The 27,083-nt window shown below is 22.3% G+C and overlaps 7 protein-coding genes and 1 non-coding gene across 8 annotated transcripts in view; 4 read left to right on the forward strand and 4 right to left on the reverse strand.

The window, feature by feature from the left end:
* PVVCY_0700060 overlaps window positions 1-2,116 on the forward strand; it is a 7,327-nt gene extending 5,211 nt beyond the window's left edge. The window contains exon 1 of the ribosomal RNA XR_552298.2: window positions 1-2,116. This exon is cut by the window's left edge and continues 5,211 nt beyond it. This is a non-coding gene — a ribosomal RNA (ribosomal RNA).
* On the reverse strand, window positions 729-1,616 carry PVVCY_0700070 (Plasmodium exported protein (PHIST), unknown function; the record flags this gene model as incomplete). The annotated part of the gene is made up of 1 exon (XM_037634156.1): window positions 729-1,616. The coding sequence occupies one exon, from the start codon at window positions 1,614-1,616 to the stop codon at window positions 729-731; it is 888 nt and encodes a 295-aa protein (XP_037490300.1).
* Window positions 2,117-3,159: 1,043 nt separating the features above from the next.
* PVVCY_0700080 (reticulocyte binding protein, putative) lies at window positions 3,160-6,601 on the reverse strand (the record flags this gene model as incomplete). Its single annotated transcript, XM_008628041.1, has 2 exons — window positions 3,160-6,422; window positions 6,544-6,601. 2 exons carry the CDS (start codon window positions 6,599-6,601, stop codon window positions 3,160-3,162), a joined length of 3,321 nt encoding a protein of 1,106 aa, XP_008626263.1.
* A 2,793-nt stretch (window positions 6,602-9,394) lies between these two features.
* PVVCY_0700090 (sporozoite and liver stage tryptophan-rich protein, putative) lies at window positions 9,395-10,914 on the forward strand (the record flags this gene model as incomplete). Its single annotated transcript, XM_008628040.1, has 2 exons — window positions 9,395-9,565; window positions 9,811-10,914. The coding sequence occupies 2 exons, from the start codon at window positions 9,395-9,397 to the stop codon at window positions 10,912-10,914; spliced, it is 1,275 nt and encodes a 424-aa protein (XP_008626262.1).
* Window positions 10,915-12,311: 1,397 nt separating this feature from the next.
* Window positions 12,312-13,035, reverse strand: PVVCY_0700100 (conserved Plasmodium protein, unknown function; the record flags this gene model as incomplete). The annotated part of the gene is made up of 2 exons (XM_008628039.1): window positions 12,312-12,577; window positions 12,801-13,035. The coding sequence occupies 2 exons, from the start codon at window positions 13,033-13,035 to the stop codon at window positions 12,312-12,314; spliced, it is 501 nt and encodes a 166-aa protein (XP_008626261.1).
* Window positions 13,036-15,839: 2,804 nt separating this feature from the next.
* On the forward strand, window positions 15,840-23,132 carry PVVCY_0700110 (conserved Plasmodium protein, unknown function; the record flags this gene model as incomplete). The annotated part of the gene is made up of 1 exon (XM_008628038.1): window positions 15,840-23,132. The coding sequence occupies one exon, from the start codon at window positions 15,840-15,842 to the stop codon at window positions 23,130-23,132; it is 7,293 nt and encodes a 2,430-aa protein (XP_008626260.1).
* Window positions 23,133-23,698: 566 nt separating this feature from the next.
* Window positions 23,699-24,994, forward strand: PVVCY_0700120 (prolyl 4-hydroxylase subunit alpha, putative; the record flags this gene model as incomplete). The annotated part of the gene is made up of 1 exon (XM_008628037.2): window positions 23,699-24,994. One exon carries the CDS (start codon window positions 23,699-23,701, stop codon window positions 24,992-24,994), a length of 1,296 nt encoding a protein of 431 aa, XP_008626259.2.
* A 905-nt stretch (window positions 24,995-25,899) lies between these two features.
* On the reverse strand, window positions 25,900-26,483 carry PVVCY_0700130 (U6 snRNA-associated Sm-like protein LSm8, putative; the record flags this gene model as incomplete). The annotated part of the gene is made up of 4 exons (XM_008628036.2): window positions 25,900-25,911; window positions 26,008-26,086; window positions 26,200-26,362; window positions 26,450-26,483. 4 exons carry the CDS (start codon window positions 26,481-26,483, stop codon window positions 25,900-25,902), a joined length of 288 nt encoding a protein of 95 aa, XP_008626258.2.
* Window positions 26,484-27,083: the final 600 nt, after the last annotated feature.

Below are 27,083 nucleotides of genomic sequence, written 5' to 3' on the forward strand. Positions count from 1 at the left end.
GAGGAAATCAAAAAGATCCTTTAAAAATGTATAGTAAGTAATAACCCATACAAAACATATATTGCACATCCATTATTTATATAATATTGATTATTATATTGCTATATATTAAATATTTTATGATTTAGCAGATACTTTTTTATATACTAAAAAATTAAATAAAATATTGTGCTCTAAGCCATACTTTTTTACATGAGCTTACCCCTCTTTGTGTACGCGAGGCCGATAAGCCAATAAATCATTTATAATAATATACAACAATATATATTATGTTCAATTTTTATGAGATAGCATATAATTGTAAAAATATTTTTTACTTATATGCTAGCACAACAAATTAAATATCAATTTTTACATACCCTTAATTCTTTGAAAATATTTAAACCCTATTAAATTACCGGCATATGAGGCCATACCGAATTATTTTTATTTTTTCCCAATTAATAGATAGTATATTTAAATTTTTTTTATAAGCCCCAAAGATAATATTTTTAATAGTTATATTATACACTAAACAAATTATATAAATATTGCTGCTATAGCACATATTTAATTTATATATAGTTTATAAAATACAAAACATCACAAAAAAAAAAATAAAATCAATAATATTAAACATATTTTGATAAAAACTGTGAAATTGCATATTGTTTTCGATATGCTCTCACCACCTATAAAAGCCATCATAATAATAATATATTCATGAATATTTACTATCCCCATAAAATTTAGTTTGCATATTTCATTAGTTTCATCACGAATACATTTTCCCATCTTTTAAACATAAAATCGCTAGTATCATAGCGCCATTCTAATATTTTATTCTCTATATGCTCAATAAACTTTATTTTACAGCATACACATCCCCCATAACACTTTATTAAATTAAACAAATCATTGTAATAATTTCTATTCCTTTCCAATAAATAGCTCAATATACATGTGGTAAGCATGTCCCACTCTTTCATTATAATTTCTTTTTCCATATTATAATCCTTTACAATCGTTTCACATATTTTCCACATTTTATCCCTAAATTTCATATACTTTTTTCTTTCAAAATTCCGAAAATAACTATATATAATATGTATGCATTTATTCTCTATAACACTATATTTAGTCCTATTGCTTGCATATGTTAATAACAAATTTTCTTTTAATTTTGTCCATAAATCAAAAATATTTATATTATTATCATCTAATCTTTCAAATACTGTATCATTATCATTATCTATTATATGATTATTATAATATTCGTTATCATAATCATCTGAAATTGTATCATTATTTGCCATTTCACTCGAATCTATCAAATTTTCAACGTTATCATCACCATCGACATCATTTATTCCGTCATTTTCTGATAATTCATTTTCTTCTGTTAAAATATCACAATGTGTGTATTCTTCTTCTAATGTCATCATTGACATGCTTTCAATATGATCGATATAATCCATTGTCATTTCCCCAGAATTGTTATTGAAATTCATATCCTCATTATGCATTCGCCCCCTTTTGCTCATCTCATCATACTCCAGACCTTCGTCATTGCACATGATATAATTACTTACATTTCTATTTACATCATCATTGCGCATATTGTAAATATCATCCATATTTATACGTCACTAACCTTTTTTCCTTTTAAAATACTCATCAAATCTATATAAATAGAATATATACATGGATTTTTATTATTGATATGTATTAGCAATCACATTCATGTCCATATTTTTAAACACCCCCAAATGTAACAATATGCAAAATTTATTCATAATTATACTTTCAAATTATATTCCATACAAATATTATTAAAATATATTTTATCTTTCGACATTCTCAAGGATTTACATGAATACTTTATTTTATAAAAAGTTCCATTTATAATAAATGTTTAAAATTATAAGCACAAAAAAAATAATTGAAAATGAAATCGTTTTTAACCAGTCCTTTGCAATCAAATCTGCTATCTTATTTTCATAATTTTTTTTGGACATATATAAAAACACTTATTAAAAATAATAAATATACATTCTTTTATATCTTCTATAAATCCATCTTTAAAAAAATTTAATAAAAATAAAATAATATTTATATGTTATTGATTTCTTATTGTTTTAAACAAAAAGATCATTATGGAGATCTCATTAAAAATGTGTCATGTATTATGTGCACCTTGATTCTTAAAAAAAAGATCAAAAAAACCACACATTACCCATACAAAAATAAACTGCAATTTTAAGGCTATTCTTTTAAACGAATCAAGTATTATATAAAAGCATTTTATTTAGGTTTTTATATACACTGATAGTTTTAAAATAATAATTATCGTTATGCTTTAAAAAGAAAAAAAAGTATAAAAAAAGATCTAAAAATTAATTGATAAAAAAAACGATAATAATGGAACTATTAGCAGGCAAATTGTATATTGAAAGGATATATATGTTTGCAAAACTTTTAAATTTCTTTTTTGCTTTTCTATTCTTTCGTCAAGTTTCTTGTACAACTTAATCGCCCATAAACATTGTTACCATTCAATTTTAATTATATAAGAGCATCCTTCAAGTGTAATGCATTTGTAATTTAAATTATATAAAAATTTTCTAGTCATTACGAATATAATCGCTTGTATTTCATGCCTACATGAATATATTGTATCTATAATCATGCTTTTAACTTTATTATTTGAAAATTAAAAAACCAAGCATGCATAGACATAATCGCGAATCTTATATGTTTACACACCTTAACTGTATAGCTAATTAAAAATTACAAATACAAATGGTTTAGTACATGTGGGCAAGCATACATTCATTAGGTGTATGCGACAAAAAGAAAATAAATATAATTAAACTGTTTAATATGGTAATTACATTAAATACAATTAATTTCAAACGTAAACCAAAAAAAACCAAATAAACAAAAAAAGTATGTTAATTATAAACTTAAAATTTAACGAAACAAAACATAAATATTATATATAATTGCATTCCTCACTGCAATATAAGCATATAATCTATAGGGTAGTCCCTTGATTATAAATATTATACACTTAAAAAAAATAAAAATATATATTATAAAAATAAATCCAATATGGATATATATACTTATAATTTTCTTATCATGCACATATATAATATATTATACTTGATCTGCTAATTACATGTAGTTATTTTCATCTAAATATATCTCTATATCGTCATTTTGGTCATGTCTCCAATTTTCCCCACCATCAAAATAGTCTACCTCATTAGTAAAGCAAGCTTCCTCACCGTTTTTATTTGTTTGGGCTGCAACGCTACAATAAATGCCTAGAAACAGCGTAGCTACTCCAGCATATGCGTAGTAACTTGAATTTTTTGGATCAAAATATCCATTTTGTTTATTATTGTTTTCAGTGTCGTCATCATTTGTATAGTTTGTTTTATTTGAATTATTATTTGATAGCATTCCATTTGTTTTATCCAACGTATTTCCATGCATTTGTGAACTTCCATTTTGATGTTTTTGTGTTTCTTTATTAATATCATTAATTGATTTTTCGATATCCATTTTTAATGATATGTATTGTCCATATAATTTACTTGTTAAAACTTGAACCTGATCAATTTGATTGACATTTTCCAGTAAATTATCAACATGTACTTCGCTATTTTCCAATATTTTTTGTTTAATCGACATAAAATATTCGTTTAATGATGATAATTTGGTTTCAAGATCATTTATAGCTTCAGTGTTTAATTTACTATTAATCATCGATATTTTATTATTTAATGTTTCTATAGAACTATTTTTGATATTTTCGTTGATGTCATCATAATTTTGTATTGTTTGAATACTTTGGCTCAATAATTCATCTAATACATTTTTACCATTTATTACATTTTTAATCAATTCATTAACTGATTGATATTTCTGCATTCCATTATTTAACATTTTAAAAATTTCCATGTTTTTATTACTGTCTTGAATTTGGTTTGTTGCATTAGTAATTTCCATTTTAATATCATTAAGTTTCTTTCTACATTTATTTAAGTAATTTTCTGAAGTATACTCTTTTATTTGTTCTATTATTTTATTAACTTGTGAATATTCACCGCTTGAATCAGGGGTTATTTTTTTGGCTTCATTATTATATTTTGGTAACACTGTTTTAACTTCATCTGAAATTTTACGCATTTCTTCAATATCTCTAAGTATTATATTTTCTTTGGATAAAAAATTATTACCATATTCTAATAGTTTTTTAGAATTATATCCATAATCTGGATAGTTGCCATTGTTTATATAATTATTTTGAACGATCAAATTATTCTTTTTTAATATCTCTTCTTTATAACTTTTTAGTTCATTGTATAAACCCAAATAACTATCCATATTAGGTGTTAAGTGTTCATCTACAGTTTGAACTCTATTTAGCATACTTGATAAATCATTTATCATATGATAATATGTATACTTTTTTATTTCGTTTATAAGTTCTAAAAGAGATTCTTTTTTATTATTCACATTATTTAAGACCTTGGGAAATTCATCAAATTTAATATTATTGATTTTATTATATTTAGCATCCACATCCTCTAAATAATTTTTAATTTGTTCTTCATTTTGTGCTGCTTCAATTATATTTTCATCAACCAAATTTGAACATTCTGCAACCAAATTTTCTAATCCACCATTATAGAAATTTTTAAACTCTAATTCTATATCATCATTTATTTTATTTTTTTTTTTTTTATATTCCGCCATTTCATATAACGGATTATTTAATAAAGTGTTAATTTGATTAATATGATTTTCTATATTCTTTTTTAATTCAATTAAATTTTCTAGGTATTTCTTCTTTTCATTTATATGTTTTGCTTTTGTTTTTAATATACTTTTAGATTCATGCACGTACTTTTTCTTCCTATTTTTTTCACTAAATGATTGACACAATTGGTTAATTTGAGTTTGCAAATTGAGAACTGTTTCATATTTTTCTTTTAATGTGGTTATGGTCAATTTTCTTTTAGTTTTCCATTCTCTTGCTTCTTCTACCGCATTTTTGAATCCATTTAATTTTTCATTTAAATTCAATGTATTTGTTTTTTTGTATATCTCTGTTTGAATTTCAGATATTGGTACATCATTATTATATATACTTTCCATTGATTTAATTAAATCTTCTAATTGTTTTATTAATACCACTGTTTTGGGTATTACATCATTGCTTTCATTTTCAGAATCCTTTATGTCTACATTTTTGTCATATGAATCTACATTTTTTCCAAATGTTTTATGAAATTGATCTTTTAAATTGTTTAATATTTCTTTAGGTTGTGACATATTGTAATCGTAACTACCATCCTGAACTATTTTATTAGAACTTGGATCTACTTTTCCAATTAAAATTTGTGTGAGAAAGATAAAAATATTATTCATTTGTGTCTTTTTGATATTATATAATTTGTCTAAATCAATTAATATATTATAATTATATTTAGAATTTGCATAATTTTCTCCTAAACCAGAAATATTTTTTATGGTATGGTCTGTAGATACCTTATAAGCATCTTCAATTTTTTGTAATTTCATTATAATATTGTATTTAGTATTATAATTATCTGTATACTTTTTGTGTAGTTTTATTATATGGTTAATTTGTTTTTGCATAAATTTTATTGTATCTAAAATAGTTTTTAATTCAGGTTCATTTTCAGCAATACTTGCAATTTGATTTATGAAATTTGAAAGTGTTTCTGCTTCATTAAGAGACAAACTTTTTATTTTTGGTAAGTCTTTTTCAATTTCATTTTTAATTAAATCAAGACGGGTATTATAAATTGGCGCAATTATCGAAGATGGATTTATTCCCATAACATCATACATATTATATTTATCTTCATTCGCAAGATCTTTTATATCTTTATTAAGTGTACTGTAATTTGATTTTACACATTGAATCAAATCTTCTCTTTTTGTTTTTAATAAACTAAAAGTGTTTTGAAATGTATTATTTTGATAATTATATGTCGGATTTTCTAAATTTTCTATTTCCGTAGATAAGCTTTTTTTCATTTCACCGCATGAATTTTCTAATTTTTTTATTTTTCCACTATAATCGGCAACTTTTTTCCATATACTATTTAATCCCCATTCACTAATAGCTATAACATCAGATAACAAATTTCTAATGTGCTCATGTGTATATATAGGCCTATAATATTCATATAAAGAAACATTATCATCTTCCCCCTCATTATATATTATATCAACAGTATTTAAAGTGTTAAGATATAATGAATTGGCATTGGATGTTTCATTATTTGGTTCATGATTTGAATGCCCACTTTTATTTAAATTGCTATCAAGTGTTAATGAGTTTGCCTGATAATGTGTATTCAAAGCCGTCACTAAAATACCGTTTCTAGAGAACACAACTGCGTATAAATGTTAAATAAAAATTAAAGAATATTAAAATGATGAAATATATAGATATATATTTAGTTCTATATACACGACAAAAGGAACATTATAAGGATGTATAAATGTATTTATTACCTCCAAGCAAGACAAATAAACTAATCATAGTTTTTTTCAAATGTTGATACTCTCTCATATTTATACAATTAATATTTTTTTATACAAATTAAATAAAAAATTAACTTATATATTGTGCCTTGCAATATTATTTCTCATTCTGAGATAATAATTAATCTTTATTACACTTCAAAAAAAGTACAAACTATATATATAACTTAAATATTTAATAAAATAACTATTAATTCGTGAAAATTCCCAATAAAAAAATAAATTAATATATATTTATTTATATTTATATTTAATTCTATAAAATGACAAAAATTGCTATCACATAACCATAGTTGCTATGTGCAAGCAATGTGTTGTAAAAAACGAATTATTTATAAAATTCGACTAATCAAAAAACAAAAAAATAAAATTAATAATAAAAAAAATAGTAAATAAGTAATTAATATAATATTATTTAATTAAATAAAAAAAAAGAATTATAAGCACATTTTAATAATAATTAAATAACAATATATAAAAAAAATTATAAAATGTTGCACATTTTGGTGGCTATTTGAAGCTTTTTATATTGGTACCATAATAAATTATCTATATATATAGAAAAAGAAAATGGAATTATAATATTTATTTCAAATTAATATAATATATATCACATATACCCCCATTTTAGGTTATAGTAATTATCCATGAATTATATTATACACCTCCATATATAAAATTTGCTCACTAAACAAAATAGAACAAAAATTAATTCGATAACATCCTTGAATGCAGTTTTCATGTCCCTTAACAATTAATTAAATAATATTATGACGATTTAAAGAATTATATAAATAATGGTCAATTTTGACATATTTTTATTCTTCTAACATTTATCAATTTTCTTTTTTATCATTATTTACATTTTAATAAGTGACATATTATTCTATTAATCTGTGACGATGTAAATGTTAAAAATTATCCTAAATTGAATATAATTTGTGAAACTATTATTATAATAATAATATTAGCAACACTTATTATTATACAAAATTATTTATACATTTTTTATATTATAAACTTTTTTCAATTCGCCTTTTGTAAAAAATTTTCATTCTTATTAAATATACAAGTTAAAACTATATATCATATTTATAAAGATTTATAATAATGTTGCAATTTCATGCAATATATGATGCTTCCATTAATTCTACCCTTGGTTGTGGTTTTTTTAAGTGCATAACCTATAACCAAATTTATAATGGTATTTAAAAGGATTTATAAAATGCCACTTATACATTATTTATACTTGCACGTGCAAACAATTATTATTATTTATTAATATACTAAAAAATTGCATAAGGCAAAAAGACTTTAATGCTTTACAAATAATTATATTTTTTTAAATGGTAGCATAAAAAATGCTTCATTATAAATACCATATATATATTATACAACAATTATATATCCTTAATAATGAAAAAATAAGAATATGTATTTATAGTATTAGTAAAATAGTTTCGCAATACAAAATTATATATATGAATTCAGCATGCTCCTAACTATGCAATTCGAATAGTTCTAAATATTAATATAACTTAACCTCAAATGAGTTTAATATTTGCGTAAATTGCCATTTTCAATTATTATCAAACATTCCTAAATAATATCACATTTATATAATTATTAATTCAAGTTATATCTATAATATTAATATGCTATTAATTGTATTATGTTTGGAATGAGGCCACTTTTTTTCATTTTATTATATATATAATTAATTATAATTAATACCGTATTTTTTATCAGCAAAAAATACATATAATTAGGTAATAATATTTATATATTACATTATCATTCTATAAGAATAACTATTATTATTTTATTATAAAAATTATATTCAAATATTAACTAAATAATTATAAAATGTAATGAATAAAACACTTATATTATGATTTATTTTTAGTTATACATTTATTATTTTTGACTAATTTATTATAAATCTAAAATAATGAGAAATTCTATAATTATATAATATTATAGGTTTGTTACTTAAAAACTTAATTATTAATAAATTTAAAAATTATGATATTATTTCATTATTACTATGCCCGTTAAAAAAAAAAATGCATGATAAATTAAATGGAAGCATCATAAAAAATATTAAACATATATTTTAACTTTTATAAATTATATAAAAATTATAGTAATTACCAAAAAAAAAATATAATTAATAATTAAGAAATAATAATAATGGTAATTTTTTTAATATTAATTAATAATAACAATAAATCGAAACAATATAAAATATAATAATAATTTTTATGTTTTGTTATATAACTATCATTATATATTAATTATAGAAAACGAAATATAATATATTGAAAAAACTACAAATAATTAATATTTAAATATAAATACACATGATATTTTTACTTTAAAAATACAAAATTATCATTATAATAATACCCTGAAATGATTATTTATTCGATATTTCAATAGCATATGGGTTTTATTATGATGCTTCTATGATACTACGTAATATATATAAGTATAGAAATAATACTTTTAGTTAATTTTAATTTTTTTTTATATTATCGCCACGATATACTTATTGTTTTTAATTATTTATTTGTTAAGCATACCAAGAAATATATATTTCTATATTTTTATGTAAAAACAGAAGAATATAGATACATTAGAAGAGAAGAATAACTTTTATTTATACAAAATGTTTATTGTATGAGCAAGATTATATTATAGCATTATAATTAAAATAATTTTGAGAAGAACGAATTAATGATATTTAATTTTCTAACTAAATATCCCTAGTTCATGAAACCTATTTTTAGATATATAAAAAAACTACAAATAAAAAGTGATGGATGGATACGAAGAAGCATTTCAGCATGCTAGAGATACCATTCCCCCAACGTGGGTGAAAGACTTATTCCCACAAAACCAAACTGTAGGCCCCAATATAAGTTATATGTATTCATCTATTTTCGTTCTGTTCTCTTCCATAGCTTTATACAAAAAAATACTTTATTCGGTAATATATATAAAAGAAAAACATAAAAAAATGTATATTTACATATGCGTGCCTATTATACTTCAATACATGTTTATTTTTATATTCATATTATTGCCTCTATTTATACCATCCTATGTTTGCATAATTTAAATAAAGTTTTTCATTTAGTAATATTAGCATGCATTTCATTTATAAAATCATTAAAAGAAAATAAATATTCTTTCTATATATCTTATTTTTCTTCTTTCGAATATATTTCTTAGAATTTGAAACATCGACTGAAAACCTTATTTTCTATTCCCGAAAGTAAGATAATACAATGGAAACAAAAAGGAGAACATAGTGATGATGACATTAGCGATGATGACTATAGTGATGAAGATGAATATAGTAACGATGGTGATAGCGATATTGAATATATTGATGAGGATATACTTAAAGACTACGGATGTGAAACTGGTAATGTATCGACTGGAGCGACTTCCCAAGATTTTTCAAAAAATATGTCAACGAATAAGGATTCAGTGCGCTTAAACAAAAAAAAAATCAGATATAATGAAATTGCTAGAACGAAAAAAAAACCAACGTCTTATAACCACTTGACAGAATATTGGAAAAGAAGACAATGGAAAAAATATTTAAAGAAAGTTGAGGATGAATGGCAACTATTAAATTTAGGCATTGAAAATATAATTAAAAAAATGGTAGAAAAAAGCAATTCCGAGTTAGAATTATGGAAAACCCAACAAACAAACAAATGGCTTCATTCAAATAATTTATATGCACAATATTCTTTATTGTATAAAAAAATATCTCCAAATCCTGAAACAAGTAAAACCATACAACAAATGGGAGATTTACTAAAGGAAAAAATATATAACCATTGGAATAATTTACAAGCAGAAAACGAACATAATATAAGGGAATGGATCATAGAGCAATGGAATGAATGGAAAAATGCTAAAATCATTTCATGGCTAATGTGCGATTGGAAACGCCATGAAAATGAAAAATGGGTGCAATGGAAAAATAAACACAAATATCATATGAGCTCTGCCCCTAACAAGACCGAATACATGATATGGCAAAAACGAACTAATGTTGAAAAAAGGCAATGGATTAATTGGGTCAGAATAAAAGAAGACCACTATATTTATAATATTGAGATTGTATGTAACAAAGACAAAAATATATACAAAAATTCTATTATCAAATGGATAAATGATATTATTGAACAATTTGTTAGCAACCCTCAGTTAAAAATATGGCTCGAATCACAATCTAATAAGCCTCGCTCAAGTAAAAAATCATTAAAATCAGAAAGAGTGAGAAATGTGAACGAGACTAATATTGAAATAAATGCGTAATATAGTATATACCTTGTCCACGATGTGACAAAAATGTATACGCATATACCTATTAATTAACATAAAAGCATATTTTAAATGCCCCATTGAAAGTACCAAAATCCAAAAGTTTTTTAAATTAAACATTAAAATCTACAATTTATTCACACTCCATATATATATTTAAATATATATCCCAATCATATATGCAGGAATTTTATTCCTATGCCACTTCAAAATATTAAACATTTAAAAGAATTCAAAGTAAACAGCATAAAGAAAATCCACGAGTAAAAAATACCAAAATTATCAATATACACATATTTTTAAGTATTGAAATAAATTTTTCATATAACTTATTTCCTTATAAATTTATTTGTCTTTGGATGCATTTTTTTGTCTGAGAGCAATATACTTAATTCCCCCTTAATTCGTTTTGCATACCCTCTAGTTCATTTGCTCATAATTTATTAATATTATTAATTATTTATATACTATTTATTTTGTGATTGATGTTTGTTTATATAAAAATATATGTATATATAGTATTTGCATATTTTTATGAATGCAAAATGATTTTTGTATTTTTTGTTTTTCAATTCTTACTATATTTATAATAATAAATATTTTATACACGATTATATATTAATATTATATTTTTTTCTTTTTTCTATTTGGTTATACGTATTTCGGCAATATATTTATATTGCTACCGTATTTAAAAAAAACGCAATAACTAATAAAAATCTTTCCCCTTACAATTCCTCAAAAGAATCTAATTTTAACAATCAATAATTTAAATAATAATTATGGTAAAATAGTTCTTACTTAAAAGTAATTAAAATTAAAAACGGTTAGTATTTATGTAAGTATAGAGAACAACATGCATAAAAAACCATCTACGGTATAATTCACATAGTATCAAATATATATAACATATATGTGAACATGCATCTATTTTTTTCTAATTATATGCATATGCTTTTTGCTTCTTAAAAATAGTATTTCATGGTATGTGGAAATTCTTTGTCTTATAAAAAACAATTAATTATTCAATAAAATTATAGGAATACTTAATTGTCTCACAAGAATTGAGTAAATACAAGTAATCGCATGTGCGTATAAATGTATAAACAAAATTCTTACATATAATATACCAAAGTGTATTGTGGCATTATGAAATTAGAATAAAAGAAATACTAAATATAAAAATATATTTCAAAAATTAAGGTATTTCTCCATTATTATAAAAAAACTTTAATTTAATGAAGTATCCCCATTTTTTGTTAATATATTTTTGAATTTCTTTATTCTGTAAAATCAAAGGTATAATAAAAATATGGCTGTTGGATTCGTGTATATATTGCGGTTAAAAATGTAAATAGAGATATATTTTTTAACATTTTAAATAAACATTCTTATTTCCATTTGTTCATAAGCAAGCGATTAAATACGGCTTTAGCGTTAGGATGGTTATCTAGATAAGTGTTTACTAAAAATGATGCGAGTTCACGCATAATAAAGCCAACAACTACTACACCCATACTAACTGTACTAGATTTATATAGATTTTTTCGTTTATTGATAAGAACGATTTCATTTTTTTTTTCATCAAGTTCATTTATAATCTTCAAAGTACGGTTATCAACATTTTCACTTTTAAGGACACTTTTGACTATTGTATCTGAAGGTTTAAAAAAAATATAAATAATAAATGTATATAATGCATAGTATTATCAAATAAAACCATTTAAATAATTTCATGCAGTCAAATAAAACAATAATAGGGTAAAAGAATAATCATGCTAGGATAAACACTTATATTGCTTGTAAACTTTTCAGTTTACATAATATTGAGGAATTTATATATAATATATGCATATATACTTAACATTAATATATCATACCTATATCAGCATTCTGGAGATCATCATCTAATGCTTCATTTTTTTTTTTGTTAGCACTTCCCGTGTTTTCTATTTTTTTCTCATTTTTTGCATTTTTTCCGTTTTTATGACCATAAAATCGGGATAGCCAAATATTTTTTTTTACATTATCAGATGTTTTTCCCTCTATACCACCACAATATAATACTACGATTAAGCATATTATAACAAAAAAAGTATGCAATTTATGTTTCATATTGTAGAATTAATAGTTAAAAAAAATTAAATATGAATATAACAAAATAATGGATAAATATAAATGTTTTTTAAAGCTTAAAAATCCATTAATATTATTTTTAGCTATTTTATATATATAATACATATAATTAAATAAAAATATTGGAATATAAATAAATATTTACAAAACTTCTAATAAAATTAAAATAATATATTATAATATATAAAAAAGTTATAAATGAATAAAATCTATCGTAAAATAAATAGTAAAACTAATACTACTCCATATTAGTAAATATGTACTTATATAATAATATATTTATTGTTTTTATGTGTAAATAATAATTAAACATAAAATAATTTAATGGTAAAAATACCTTATTTGTATATTATATATTAAATAAGTAATACCGAAAGTGCGATAAAATAATAATATTTTTTCAATGAAAATTTTCTATTATCCCCTAATATTTTAGGGTATTTTTTATTGATGAAGGAAAATAAATTTTAGATATGCATGCAATTTTTTCGGCAAATAATCAAATTATAAAAATAATTATGTCACTATTACATATTATATTAAGCAGTTTAAAAAATACTTTAGACTATATATATTTTATTTGTATACCCCAATTATTTTGTATTCATTATTTTTTTTAAATAAATAAATAAATAACAATGAATATAATTTTTATTTTAAGAACTATCATTTATGGTTAAAATTTTAATTGAAAGATAAAGGGTTTATTATTCGGTATATGCTATTTTATCATATAGTAACATTTTTTTATATTAGAAAAATTAAGGGTTAACCTTCCTATTATTATATATTCTAACATTATCCCTTAAGAAAGTTTTGTTGCATTAAAGATAAAAAAAACGCTATGTCACATTTATGCTCCGTAATAATTATATATATAACACATTGCTGGGATGTATACCCACTAAAAAATTATATATGCTTCTATAAATAATAGTATTAATTATAACATAAAATAATTATAAAAAAAAGTATATGAAATGTGAAGGTAAATTATTATTTTTATTTAAAATTTTATATTCTTCTTTTTTAAGAAAATACCCAGGGAATACATTATTTTATGTATCAACGTTGTAATAAAAAAAATCTGTATAATGTTAAATAGTAAAAAGTAAAAAGAAATGAAAATAATAGTAAATAATCATTTACGTAATTTTGTACCAGCTTTAAATGATTATTAAAAATCATTGATTAAATATTCCTAAAAAATTTATAGTAATTCTCTATCTATTTTTAGATATTATTTTATTCCTTTTTGGAATATATTTTTTTATGCATATAGTATCATTTGAATGTGCCATATATTCATAACACTGCAAAATGCTAGTTATGAAAAGGAATGGATATACATATGTTTCCTTTTACTGACAATATTCATGCATAAACAACTCATAATGTGATATACAAAGTCAACCATAAAAATAAACACCATTCATCCAAATAATTAAATATTTTTTCGTCTTTACCCTATTTCGTGAATATCCTTATACTACATATTTTTCTAAATAATGAAAAATGTGTGAAATATATTATTCTATAGCATGAACTTTATTTAAAAGTTTAAAATATGTTCAGAATAGTTAAGGGTACAAATAAAAAAATATGCATATACTTTCGCTTAAATATCATCTTTTTATTCTTTATCTAATTCAATGATAATATATTACTATATAATATTATTTTTGTATTGCATTTTGCTATAAATGTTAATCCCCTGAATTATATATGTCTTTTATCCATAAGAATATTCACTTTTCAAACACAAAAATAAATAAGCATTATCAATAAGGCATGGTTAAACAATTATTATAAATAGCACCGTGACTGCACGATAAGTTAATATGTATTAGTATAAGGGATAAATGCTTTACTTTGCCATCAACAAATAAATATTGCATGCACATATGTAACTACTAAATAATACTTATGGTCAATTAAGGATATTTCAATAGGGTTTTTTAAAAAAAGCATATTTCTCTTAATTTAAAATTTTAATAACCTTTTAATCTCCATGTCTTAATCTAAATAACGGAAAAATTTTTTAAATATAAATATATTTTGCATGTAAATAATGTCCACATATTCTTAAAAAAAAATATAGTTATATCAACTTCATTAAAGTACGCGAATCTATATCATTCTTATACCTCAAACTACTCTTAAAACCGTTTTAACATAAAATATGATATACCTGCATATATATATATTTAAAATTTTCTTTCTTATTATAATTATGTAAATGTATAAATTCATAAGATCGTTATTACCAAATTGTCTTATTAGCAACTAGAACAGGTCTTACAAATTAATATTATTTTTATTTTGTACACATAAAATTTTTACTCTTATATCCTTATTTGTAATAATTGTAAAATATGCAAATATTTTTATGACTATTATCAAGCATTTTTTAATTATTATTTTCTTTTTTGGCAAAAACATATAATCACTATTTTATTCCCTTCAAACATAATATTTCTATACACCACCTACATATATATATGTATTATTCTTTTACTTATTTAATCATGTTTAAAAAATATATATATATTTCCTATTTTGACTTATGTTTTCAATTATCTTTTATATTTTAATATGCTTATGAGTACTGTGCTCTAAGTTAAGCAGCTATATAATACTACACATTTTCAAAAACACATGTATATATATTGTGGCCCTTTATGTATTACTATTGGTTATTAAGAAGCAAATAGTCGTTTGTCTTTTATTATAAATTTAAAAAAAAACATATTTAAAAATTATCACAAGTATATATATACATAATGATAAAACGAATTTCAAATCGGAAGTGGAATAAAATATTGAAAGCCCAAAGGGAATATGTAAATAATTTATTTATGAAAAGGATCCATACCATAAAATATAAGAAAATAAATAAAAAGGCAACATTCAAAATACATATTATTCTTAAAAAACATTCTACGATTTATTCTCAGTGTTATAATTTATTTAATAAGAATCTAGTTTTTGAAAACTCCAGTTTTATTAATAGTAAAAAATATAGTAGACTAGTTAATCAAAAAAGGTTACCACTTGCACATGCCAACAAATGGAATACTAACCTTACTCAAGTAACATATAAGAAAGAAAAAATGTACAAGGAAAATGAGCATAATAATATTGGGAAAGGTAAATATAAAACCCATAATAAATATTTTTTTGAAACTCAATTTCATGAACCCAATGTGCCGAAAATGCCTTTGCCGATACCCCAAAGACTTCCTATATTTCCAAATCTAATTATATATCCATTTATAAAACTGTTTAATTTTTCCAAAAAAAAAAGAACTAATTCCGGTTCCATGCTCTCAAAAAACATAATGCGAAAAACAGATAAAACTAATTTTGAAATACAAAAAAAAATAGAATATATACAAAACAGTAATAAAAAAAATAATAATTCTATAAAAGTGTCCAATAATATTTCAAAAAATGAGTATAACATAGAAAAAGACAAAAATAAATATAATAAAATTTGTACTAAAAATATTGAAGAAAACCTCAAAAAAAGTTATATAAATCGTAATATATATCACTATGATTACTCAAAAAATAGTAAGAATGCAAATAGGGTGTATCAAAATGAGCAAGTCGATTATGGAAATGATAATAAAACCAATGACGAATCTCATCATATAGTGAACAATATATCTTCATTTAGTCAAAACAAATACAATATAAAAATAAGTAACAAAAAAGTAAAGAGAAAATATGACGACATCCATATTAAAAATATGGTACTAAAAAAGGAAAAAACATGGGACAAATATATTATAGATGATATAATACCATTAACAGAATCTATCCCTATGCATATTTTCCGCAATTGTAAATTTACTAAGTACTATTATTTATATATTCAAAAATATGCACAAATTTATAAAAATAAAATCAACTACACAAATAAAACAACTCAGCATGTATTAAATTTCAAACCCAATAAAAAGCTAAAAATATGTCCTCAGGGCTACAACACTCCGATAATGATAATAGATAAGATTAATACAAAACAAGGTGCTCGAAAAAAAAGAAAAAATAATAAAATCATTTCAACTTATTCAAAAAAATATTGTTATAAAAACATAGATAAATATAATAAAACCGTAAAAATACCAACATGTTATAGCGGAAAATATATTTTGTATAAAAAAATAAACCCATATGTCTTTTCGCGTCTAAACAGTTTCTCCACTATATCCAACAGTCGAAACCCTAATTGGAATCAAAAAATTAATTTCAGAATACAAAAAAAGAAGAAATCTGCTCTCGTAAAAGACGAAAAAAAACAATTAAGTAAAAAAATTATAACCCCTTTAAAAGGGAAAATAAAAAATCCCCCAAAGATTCATAATGGCCATTTGGAAAAGAAAAATCTTAATAAGCAAATACTAGAAGATCAAAAAAAAAAAAAATTCATTATTAATAAAAAAAAAATTAATCACTTCTACAATATTGATAATACATCTTGTAGATATCAATCGAATAAAAAAATGAAAATCTGCGAAATAAAAAAAAAACGTAATTTACAAAAACCAAAAATAACAAAGAAGGACAAATGTATAAATTCTAAATGTCTCATGAACAATGAAATCAGTTTATATAACTATTGTTCCACTGAAATGTCAACTAAAAAAACAAATAACCGAATAGGAAAAAATAATATACACCCACTAACTAGCTCATTCAATAACAAATTTGAAAGCACCCGAATAAATACTGAACCCCCATTTTGCAAAATAAAGAAGGAAGTAAAAGCCTCTTCAAAACAACCAAGCAAAATAAAGAGTATTAATAAGATAAAAAATGATCACACAAAAAATAATGTATCATCTAGTATTCAAAATAAAAATGCAAACTACAATGATAATATCAATATAAATCTACAACAAAGCTCAACCAAACATATTGGTAGCATAATTAAGAAAAAATCAATTCAAACAAAACGAAATAAATCAAATACTAGAATTGGCGATCACATAACTCAAACAAATAAAATGGAAGATAAAAATGGGAAAAAGGAAGTATATAAATTGAAGGAAAGGAATACAAATAATTTTATTACCTCTATACATAAAAATGGAAACAATAGAAAAACAATTGATCAATTGAATTGTTATAAAAAAAATGAAATTAACTCGAAAATTCTGAACCTAAACATAGAAAGGTGTAAAGATATAATAAAAGACCCTACTAACTCAAATACTACAACTAATAATTACCTCAAAAAAAAATATATAAAAAGTAACAGTGTAAAAACTGAATATGCTAGTTCAATATCTTCACCAATAAGTAATTATAGTGAAGGCATTAGCCGAATAAGAGAAAATGACACAAATAATAAATTATTAGAAATAGACAAAGATAAAATAATAAGCCAAGAAAGTATGCTTTATGGACTAATAAATAATAACGATAATAAAAATCGATTAAAAAAATTTATTGAAGACTCTGAAAAAAACGAAAATCAAATAAAACAAAGTAAGTATAAAATTGGAAACAATAATGATCCCTCTTTTTTTTCTCATAAAAATAATGTAACAAATAATTTTTCAATTACTCATTGTAAAAGCAAGATAAAAAATGTTCTACCAAACAAAACAAGCTTTATTGAAAAAAATATTAATTGTTGGAACAAAACAAAAAAAACACACACCACAAATTTACCAGAAATAAATACATCAAATTTAATGTCTTCTACCAAAATAAAAAGTGAAGAAAGTCTTCTTTATGAGCTTATAAATTCAAATGATAATAAAAGTAAGTTAAAACAAATTATCGAAAATTCAGAAAAAGTTAAAGAAGACAATGAATTAGATAAATACCATGAACTTATTTATCCCATAAAGAATATGTCACAAGAAAATAGACACATTCTTATGCAAGAAGACGAAACAAAACACCTTCACAACGACACTAATATAATAATTGAAACAGAGCATATTCAAAAAAACACTGAAATAAAACGAACAGGAATTGTTTACCCATATAATAATCTCCAAAAAACAACAGATCACAAAGTAACTCAGAAAGATCATATTAGTCATCATGAGAATCTTCTTTATCAATTAATAAACAAAAGTAGCAATCGAATTAAGCTTCGAAATTTTATTCAAGAAGATATAAAATATGAACAACCTAAAAATCAGCATATAATAAAAAACAATATCAATACTACACCACCCATAAAATATACTCCTATAAATAATACGCAAACTATTCAAAACAATGAGTTGCATGATCAAAGTTCTGGAAATGTAGAGTTAAACAAAAATATGCCAAAAGAGAAAAACGTGACAAAAGATACTGTCTCCAAAAAATATATAAATTATGAAAAATCGTCTAAATATTCTATGAAAAAGCCAATAAAATGTGAAAAAGAATCATTAAATTTAGCAAAAAAACAAATATGTTATAAAAATCTTATTACACATAAATATCTACATTCTCAATCCAATTATTCTATTAAAAAATCGACCATCAAAACAGATAACAAATATAAAATTAGGAATAATAATAATAGCAGTAAAGATGATAAAAAAATCAAATTTCTTAATTCTCAAAATGGAAATAAAACAACATCAAAAGGCATTGACACAAAAAATGTGCAGAATTTAAAAAAGTATAAATATATAAAAGCCAAAATAGAAACAATAAAAACAGAAATGAACAAAATCGAGAGAGATAAAAACATAAAGGCAGATGATTATAAAAAAAAAACTCTTTTACTTCAAAGTAATCTTAAAAATGGCGACGAAAATATTAAGAGAAAACCTATAGAACCGAGAAAGCAAAAATCAAGCATATCGACTTATCACAAATTCAATGATAATAAAAAAGACAATATTTTGAAAAAAAAATACCAATTTTTAAATAAAAATGAAATAAATAAGAAAAATATGAATCCAAAAAATTTGAACAAAAAATGTTTTAAATCACAACATTTCAATATACAAAAAAAATATCCAAATGGAATTAAATCATCTACAAAATACAGCCGACCTACTAATATATATGAAAAGAATAGTTATCAAAGCACAAAATGCTCTTTATTAATAAGCAAAAGAAGTTTTTCTAAAAAACAAAAGATAAACAATGATACATCAAATGAAGTAACCAAACAAGGGAATATTATAGAGACTATGCTAGAAGTAATTACCATGACTGATAGAAATAATAGCAATAATAATTGTCCTAATATGGACAAAGGAATAAAAATAAATAATGATTACAATAAAAATGAAGATAGACAAAAAATTAAATATTTCGAACAAATTCATAACGAAATTAAAAACAAAGTAATAAACACAGAAATACGAAAAAAAGCAGAAAATAGAAAAATAATAATCAAAAAAAAATATTTCACTATATTAAGGAATAATAGTAATCATAATAATATGAAAAGGATTGTTGAGAAAATTCAAAAAGAAAAAAATAAACCAAATTTTACCGCATTCATTGAGTTAACACCTCAAACGAAACCAACTAAAATATTTAATAAAAAAATAATCACGATTAAAAATGAGTATATAGTGCCAACTCTTATATTGCATATAAGCGAACAAAAAAGAAATAAAAAAATGAATAACTCACTAAAGCCAAGTTTAGACAAGATAGAATTATCGTTTAACCCACTAAATAAAAATATAGTAATGCATAGGCAAGAGTATTATATAAGCATAACAATTAACTATTGCACCATACCAAGATATATAGAAAATAAAATAACAATATTTAAATGGTTTACCAAAAATATTATCAATAAAATGGATAGAACAGACGATAGAATTGTTCATATATGCGGACTATATAAAAAAATAAACAAATCAAAAAAAAGTCTTATCATAAATGGAGCATCCAAAGATAACGAAAACACGGCATGCCGAAAATTGCAAATAGAAGATATTCAAATTAAAGGAATAAATAAAATAGGAAAAAAAAATAGTTCACTTATATTCGACATTTATAAAGGGAAATGTATTAACAGAAATGAGAAAATTATCTTCTATTTTTCGAAAAATCAAAAATATGAGAACCTTCTTCAATTTAAATCGGAAAGAAAAAACCAAATAAATAAAAACATAATGATTATACCAAATGAAAATATAATATATACCTTTAAAGTAACAATTTTGGTCACTACTATTTTTAGAACTTATGTGTGCACCGTTTTATTCATTAAAAATATATCAGACACCTCAAAATATACTAGTAACACAATATACATACTAACAAAAAACATAAATTCTTTATGCAATACTAAAAAACAGGTAATACCACTCATCAACGATGAAATAAAAAATAAAATAACTCTTATAAACAAAATTAATAATAGCCCAAAACTTCTCAAAATCGACAACAATATTGTCGAAAAAAGCGAAGAAAAAAACAGAATATTACCATTAAAATGCCTTCCAAATAATTATATGAAAGACACAGAAAAGGAAAATCCCAAAATAAAAATGATACAAGATATTTCTAAAAAAGTAGAAAAAATAAAACCAAAGGAAAACCAAAATAACGATATAGAAAAAGAAATACTAGCCATAAAACATTTAATTAAAGAAGTATTAGACGAAATCAAAAATGGAATTATAAAAGATTCAAATATAGAGAAAAAAAAGAAACGTGTAAGAAGTAAGAGGAAATTGTTATATAGAAAAGAATTTGTCAAAAATATTTTAAACAAAAATAGAAAATTTATAAAACCCAAATTAATGAATGAAAAACATAAGCCTATAGAAATATTGCAAAAAATAAAAAAATTAAACAAAATACACACAAAAAAAACCAACATCTATGCCCCATTAAAAAATATAGAAGAAGAAAGTTCAATAGAAATTACTCAAAATAATGAACAAGGCAAATTCGCGATAGAAAATTTTGAAGATTCTATATGCATGAATAATAGAGACTTATTATCTGATAATACTTTAGAAAACCAGACAGAAGAAAATAAATATGCAATTCAAATTGACACATCAAATGATATATTAACTATAAAAGATAAGGAAAATAATGATAGTACATGCATAATAGTAAAAAATGATGAAATCAATATTCCTCACTGTAATACGATACCCGTAAAAAATTGTGAAGAAATAAAAAAAGAAATAAACAAACTTATTGATATGGTAAATGAATTAAAAAAGGAATATATGAATGAAATGATAAACCAAGGATTTAATCAAAAAATAAAAGAGAATATTACCATTATTGAACAATTAGAAAATATTAACCTCGAAAATACAAATGAAATAATTGCTAAAAAGTTTGAACATGAGTTAGATAAAATAGAAGAAGAGAATCAACCCCCTACTAAAATATTGGAACTAAAAAATTCACAGTTAGACAATTTAAAAGAAAATGAAAATCCACAAATTAGTGATGAAACGAACTATGAAATTATGATGTTAGAAAACCCTAAAGTAAATCAGGAAAAAATTAAGATACTCCCAAATAACCATCGTAGTAATGAACCCAATGAACGAATTTCAAAAAAAATACCCAAAATTAAATTCCAAAAAAAAAAAAAAAGTATTAAAAAAATGAAAATAAAATTTAAAATAATGGATATCATACATGAAGAAAATCCCACAAACTTTGAAATAAAAAAAAATCACACAGAAAATATTAAACAAATTTTAAAGGATATATTAACTGTGGAAACGATTCAAAACATTTTAAAGGAAACTAAAGACCAATGTTTTGAAGAAAACAAAAATGAACCAATGCCAAATGATCAACCACCAATTATTGAAAATGCAAAGGTGGTGAATTATGCAGAAACGCAGGAAACCTTCCTAAAAGATACATCAACAAGTAACCTATCTTACGAAAAAAATGAACAAGTATATATATCAAATCCTAGCATAATAAAAAAAAAATCTAAAAACATCAATGATACAAAAAATGGAATGACAGAAACAATGAAAAAACTTCTAAGCAGGAAACGTGTAACCCTTAATGAAAGTTTAGCCAAAAAAAGACAAATTTTCAATGCCCAAAAAGATGAAAATAAACGTTTAACTGATGACTTTTTGTTTTCTTGTTCATAATATGGTAATATTGATAATAAGAGTAAAATAAAATATTGTGCTGGATCTATAAAAATATTTTACCAAATTAGATAAGGTGATTTCCATTTATTCACACACACAATATATATTTCATTAAAATTATGATATGTATAAAATATGATAATAATTAGGAAATATAAATTTTATATAATGTATCCAAATAAAAAATTGTGAAATTATATTTTTTACATTTTTTTACGTTTTTTTACGTTTTTTTTAAATATTTATTAGCACATTTATGCATATATAGTGCGTGGAAATATTCATACATATAAAAAGGGAATAATATATATTTGTTCTAATACAACATCAGGAAAGTATATTTGTATAATATTTATTTCACCATGCTCCCTGAAAAAAAAATGTATATATCATATGTAACATAAACAGGTAAAATAAAAATAATTACAACATTACAGATCAAATCGAACAAAAAAAATACGTGTAATACCCAAAAAAGGCACAAAATATTTCAACTTCAAATATTATGTAACAAAAAAAACTACCAAAAAATAATACATTGTCTATAAATAAATACCATTATAATGATAGAGAAAAATAAAATGAATATAGAACAACCAGGTAACAATAAATTCTTCATTAGAGAGCAAAATGAAGACAATACTATCATTCAAAAAACAAAAAACATTTTTAATTCCATAAATCAAACTAAAATAATTGAGAGTGCTGAAAAAAACAAATTTGGAATAAAATTATACGACAACAATCTTGAATATAATGATAATATTGAAACTATAATAAAAAAAGTAATTAATGAAAAAAATATTTACTTTTACAAAAAATATCCATCTTATCTTTTGTACTTAAGCAATGAAATAGATGAAGAAAATGGACAAAATGCAAATAATCCAAATGACAATTATAAAATTCAAAATAGTAAAAAAATATTTTTTAAAATTCAAATTCTCCCTAAAAATATGGCAATTATTTACAACATTGTTCCAAAAAATGTAATAGAAAAAATTTTAACCATGTGTGAAAATAAATATAAAAAAAGTAAAACATCAATTGGTTATTCAAATGATAAACAAGAAAATTATAAATTAACAAATTCAGTAAATAGAACTAGTTCAACTGTATTTTTATATACCATTCGAAGTAAATCAATGATCCAAGAAACACACATCGATAATGATTCTACTATAATATATACTAAAGATCAAAGTATAATAGAATTAGAAAATACTATATGTGATCTTGTTAAAATACCTTTATGTTATTTAGAACCATTAGCTATAGTTAAATATGAACAAAATAATTATTTTAATTTACATCATGATGGCTCATTTCGGCGAGCTACACTTTTAATTTATTTAAATGATGTAAATAAAGATGGCGAAACTACATTCCCTTATTATAATTTGTCAATTAAACCTATTCAAGGTTCTGGAATATTTTGGTATAATAATATACCTATAGAAGATGATTATGCAATTCATTATTGTACTAATAGAATAAAACAATTTTATCAAAATTTGAAAAAAAGCACGCATTTACAACAAAATAATCACATCACTACTGACACAACAATTAACAACCATGGCAATTTTAATAATAACACACAAGATACATCCTCCCCTCTATATCCAAATAATTTGTCTGATCATAATAATCTTTCTATTAATGGAACAAAAGATTTAATTCAATTTTTAAAGAATAAATCAAATTTACAAAAATTTTCAATTGACCTTGTAAATGATGAATTTGGTTATATGTACATTACAGATATGACTATGTTACATCAAGCCAATAAAGTAACAAACGAATATAAATATGTTATCAATTGTTTTTTCAATATTAATATAGTTAGAAATGTTTAATCTTCTATATCATAATTTATCCATATATTCACTATAACAAATCCTCAAAAATGCTAAGCATTTTCCTATATCTACATTATTTATGAATGACATAAGAAAGAAGTAAAAATGCAGAATAATACTTATAAAAAATATAATTTTATTTTTCCAATTATTCGATAAAGTTAGCATAATTTTATTTCAAATTGAAAGAGCTATATGCGTAAATATTAATTATCTTATTAAAAAATTAAGCATAAAATGCTAAAAAAACAGAACAAAAAATATAACACTAAAAGATAGTATAATAAAATAAGCACAAGTTATAATGAACAGTTACGAAAATATCGCAACTTTAAAATATATATTATGATAACCAAAAAATAAAAAAAAATAATTAAATTTATAATAATGTGTAAGACTTTCTGTCTACCAAAGGATCTCATACATATATTGTTTATAACTGCATGTATCCATACGTCTACTAATATATCCATATATAAGCATTTTTTATTCTAAATTTTTTTAAAATTGTTTTCTCTTAAATATTCGGTATATTATCCATGTGATCATATTTATTTTACAAATTTATTTTGGCGTATCATTAAAACTGTTTTTGTTTATTTTTTTCGTTTTGACATTTCTATTATTTTTTATATAAACAATTAAAATGTGTTCATTGTTTATATACATTTTATTATTCAAAATAATACCCCATTTTTGTCATTTTCAAGACATTGTATAGTTATCGGATTGGTAGATATATATTTCATGAATATGTTTAGTGGCATATATATAATATCTCCTCCCTTTATTAAAACCTTTTAAATCTTCTCAAAATATTAATAAAACTTATATACCATATTTATGCTTATTCTCAAATGTATAAATTACTAAAATGATAGTTCTTACAAAATAATCAAAGTCTAGTATATTATCTAAAAAAAAAAATAATAAAATATTAAGTGTAACGGTATTATAGAATGGCCATACATATAACAAGAACATATCTATTATATTTAGTTTAGCATTACTGGTTTGAGCATTTCAGGCTTAATTTTATTTTGAAGTATGTTTCTATCCACCTCTTCGTCGATTTCCCCTATTAGTGTTCTAAAAAAAGAAAAAAATATATGGAAAATTTAGTTCCATAGGTTATTGTAAATGCACATAAATGTGTGAACACTTATTGCTTTCATTTTTATATTCCTTTTTAATATCCTTACACATTATCTCCTCTTATAATATATATTCCTAAGCTTATTTTTTCCAAAGATTCTTTGTATATCCTTTCATAACAATTTCCTATTATTATATTTGTTGTTTGATCAAACCCTTTTAATTTTCCCGTAAATATTCTACCATCTTTAGTAATGACTAATATTTCATCTGAAAAAAAAAAAATAAATAATATATCTTAAGAACATATATATAATGCTATACTTTTCTTTATTTTTTATTAACTTTTTTACATACTTTCTATATATGATTCAATATTTATAGAAGCCATATTTTGATAGTTTACTAAATCATGTAGTTATAATTTTTTTAAGCATTTAATTTATTTCTTCTCGCTTTATGATAACAAAATTGCTATTTTACATGAATAATATATATCTGTTATTAAGACTTAAAATATGAATACCTATATATATTATAATTGGTTCTTATTTTTCTGCTTATTTTACTGCTTATTTACCGAATAAATTTAATTTAATTTTACTGTCGAAAAATACTTTTTTGCAGCCTTTATTAAAATAAAGCTAAAGAAATTGAAAAAATATATACGCACATATACATATTCACACTTGTATTTTATTCTTATAATTATTTTTGTTTTTTTTACCCCATGTTTCTGAAAATAATTTCATTTAAACACTTTTTTATTCTTCATATAAATGCATATATACAAAAAAATATATATGCTAAAAAATATATTTTTTCAAAATTTTAACTACACTTCAAATTTCATATTCTAATCAATTTTTTTTATTATTATTTCGTCTTAATAAACACTATATTTTTATGCTTAATTTTTTTGGGGGAAAACAAAATATAGTGAAATAATAAAAATATAAAACAATCAAATATTTTCATTATTTATTTGTTA

The sequence above is a fragment of the Plasmodium vinckei genome, assembly GCF_900681995.1.
Source record: "Plasmodium vinckei vinckei genome assembly, chromosome: PVVCY_07".
NCBI classification, from domain to species: domain Eukaryota; phylum Apicomplexa; class Aconoidasida; order Haemosporida; family Plasmodiidae; genus Plasmodium; species Plasmodium vinckei.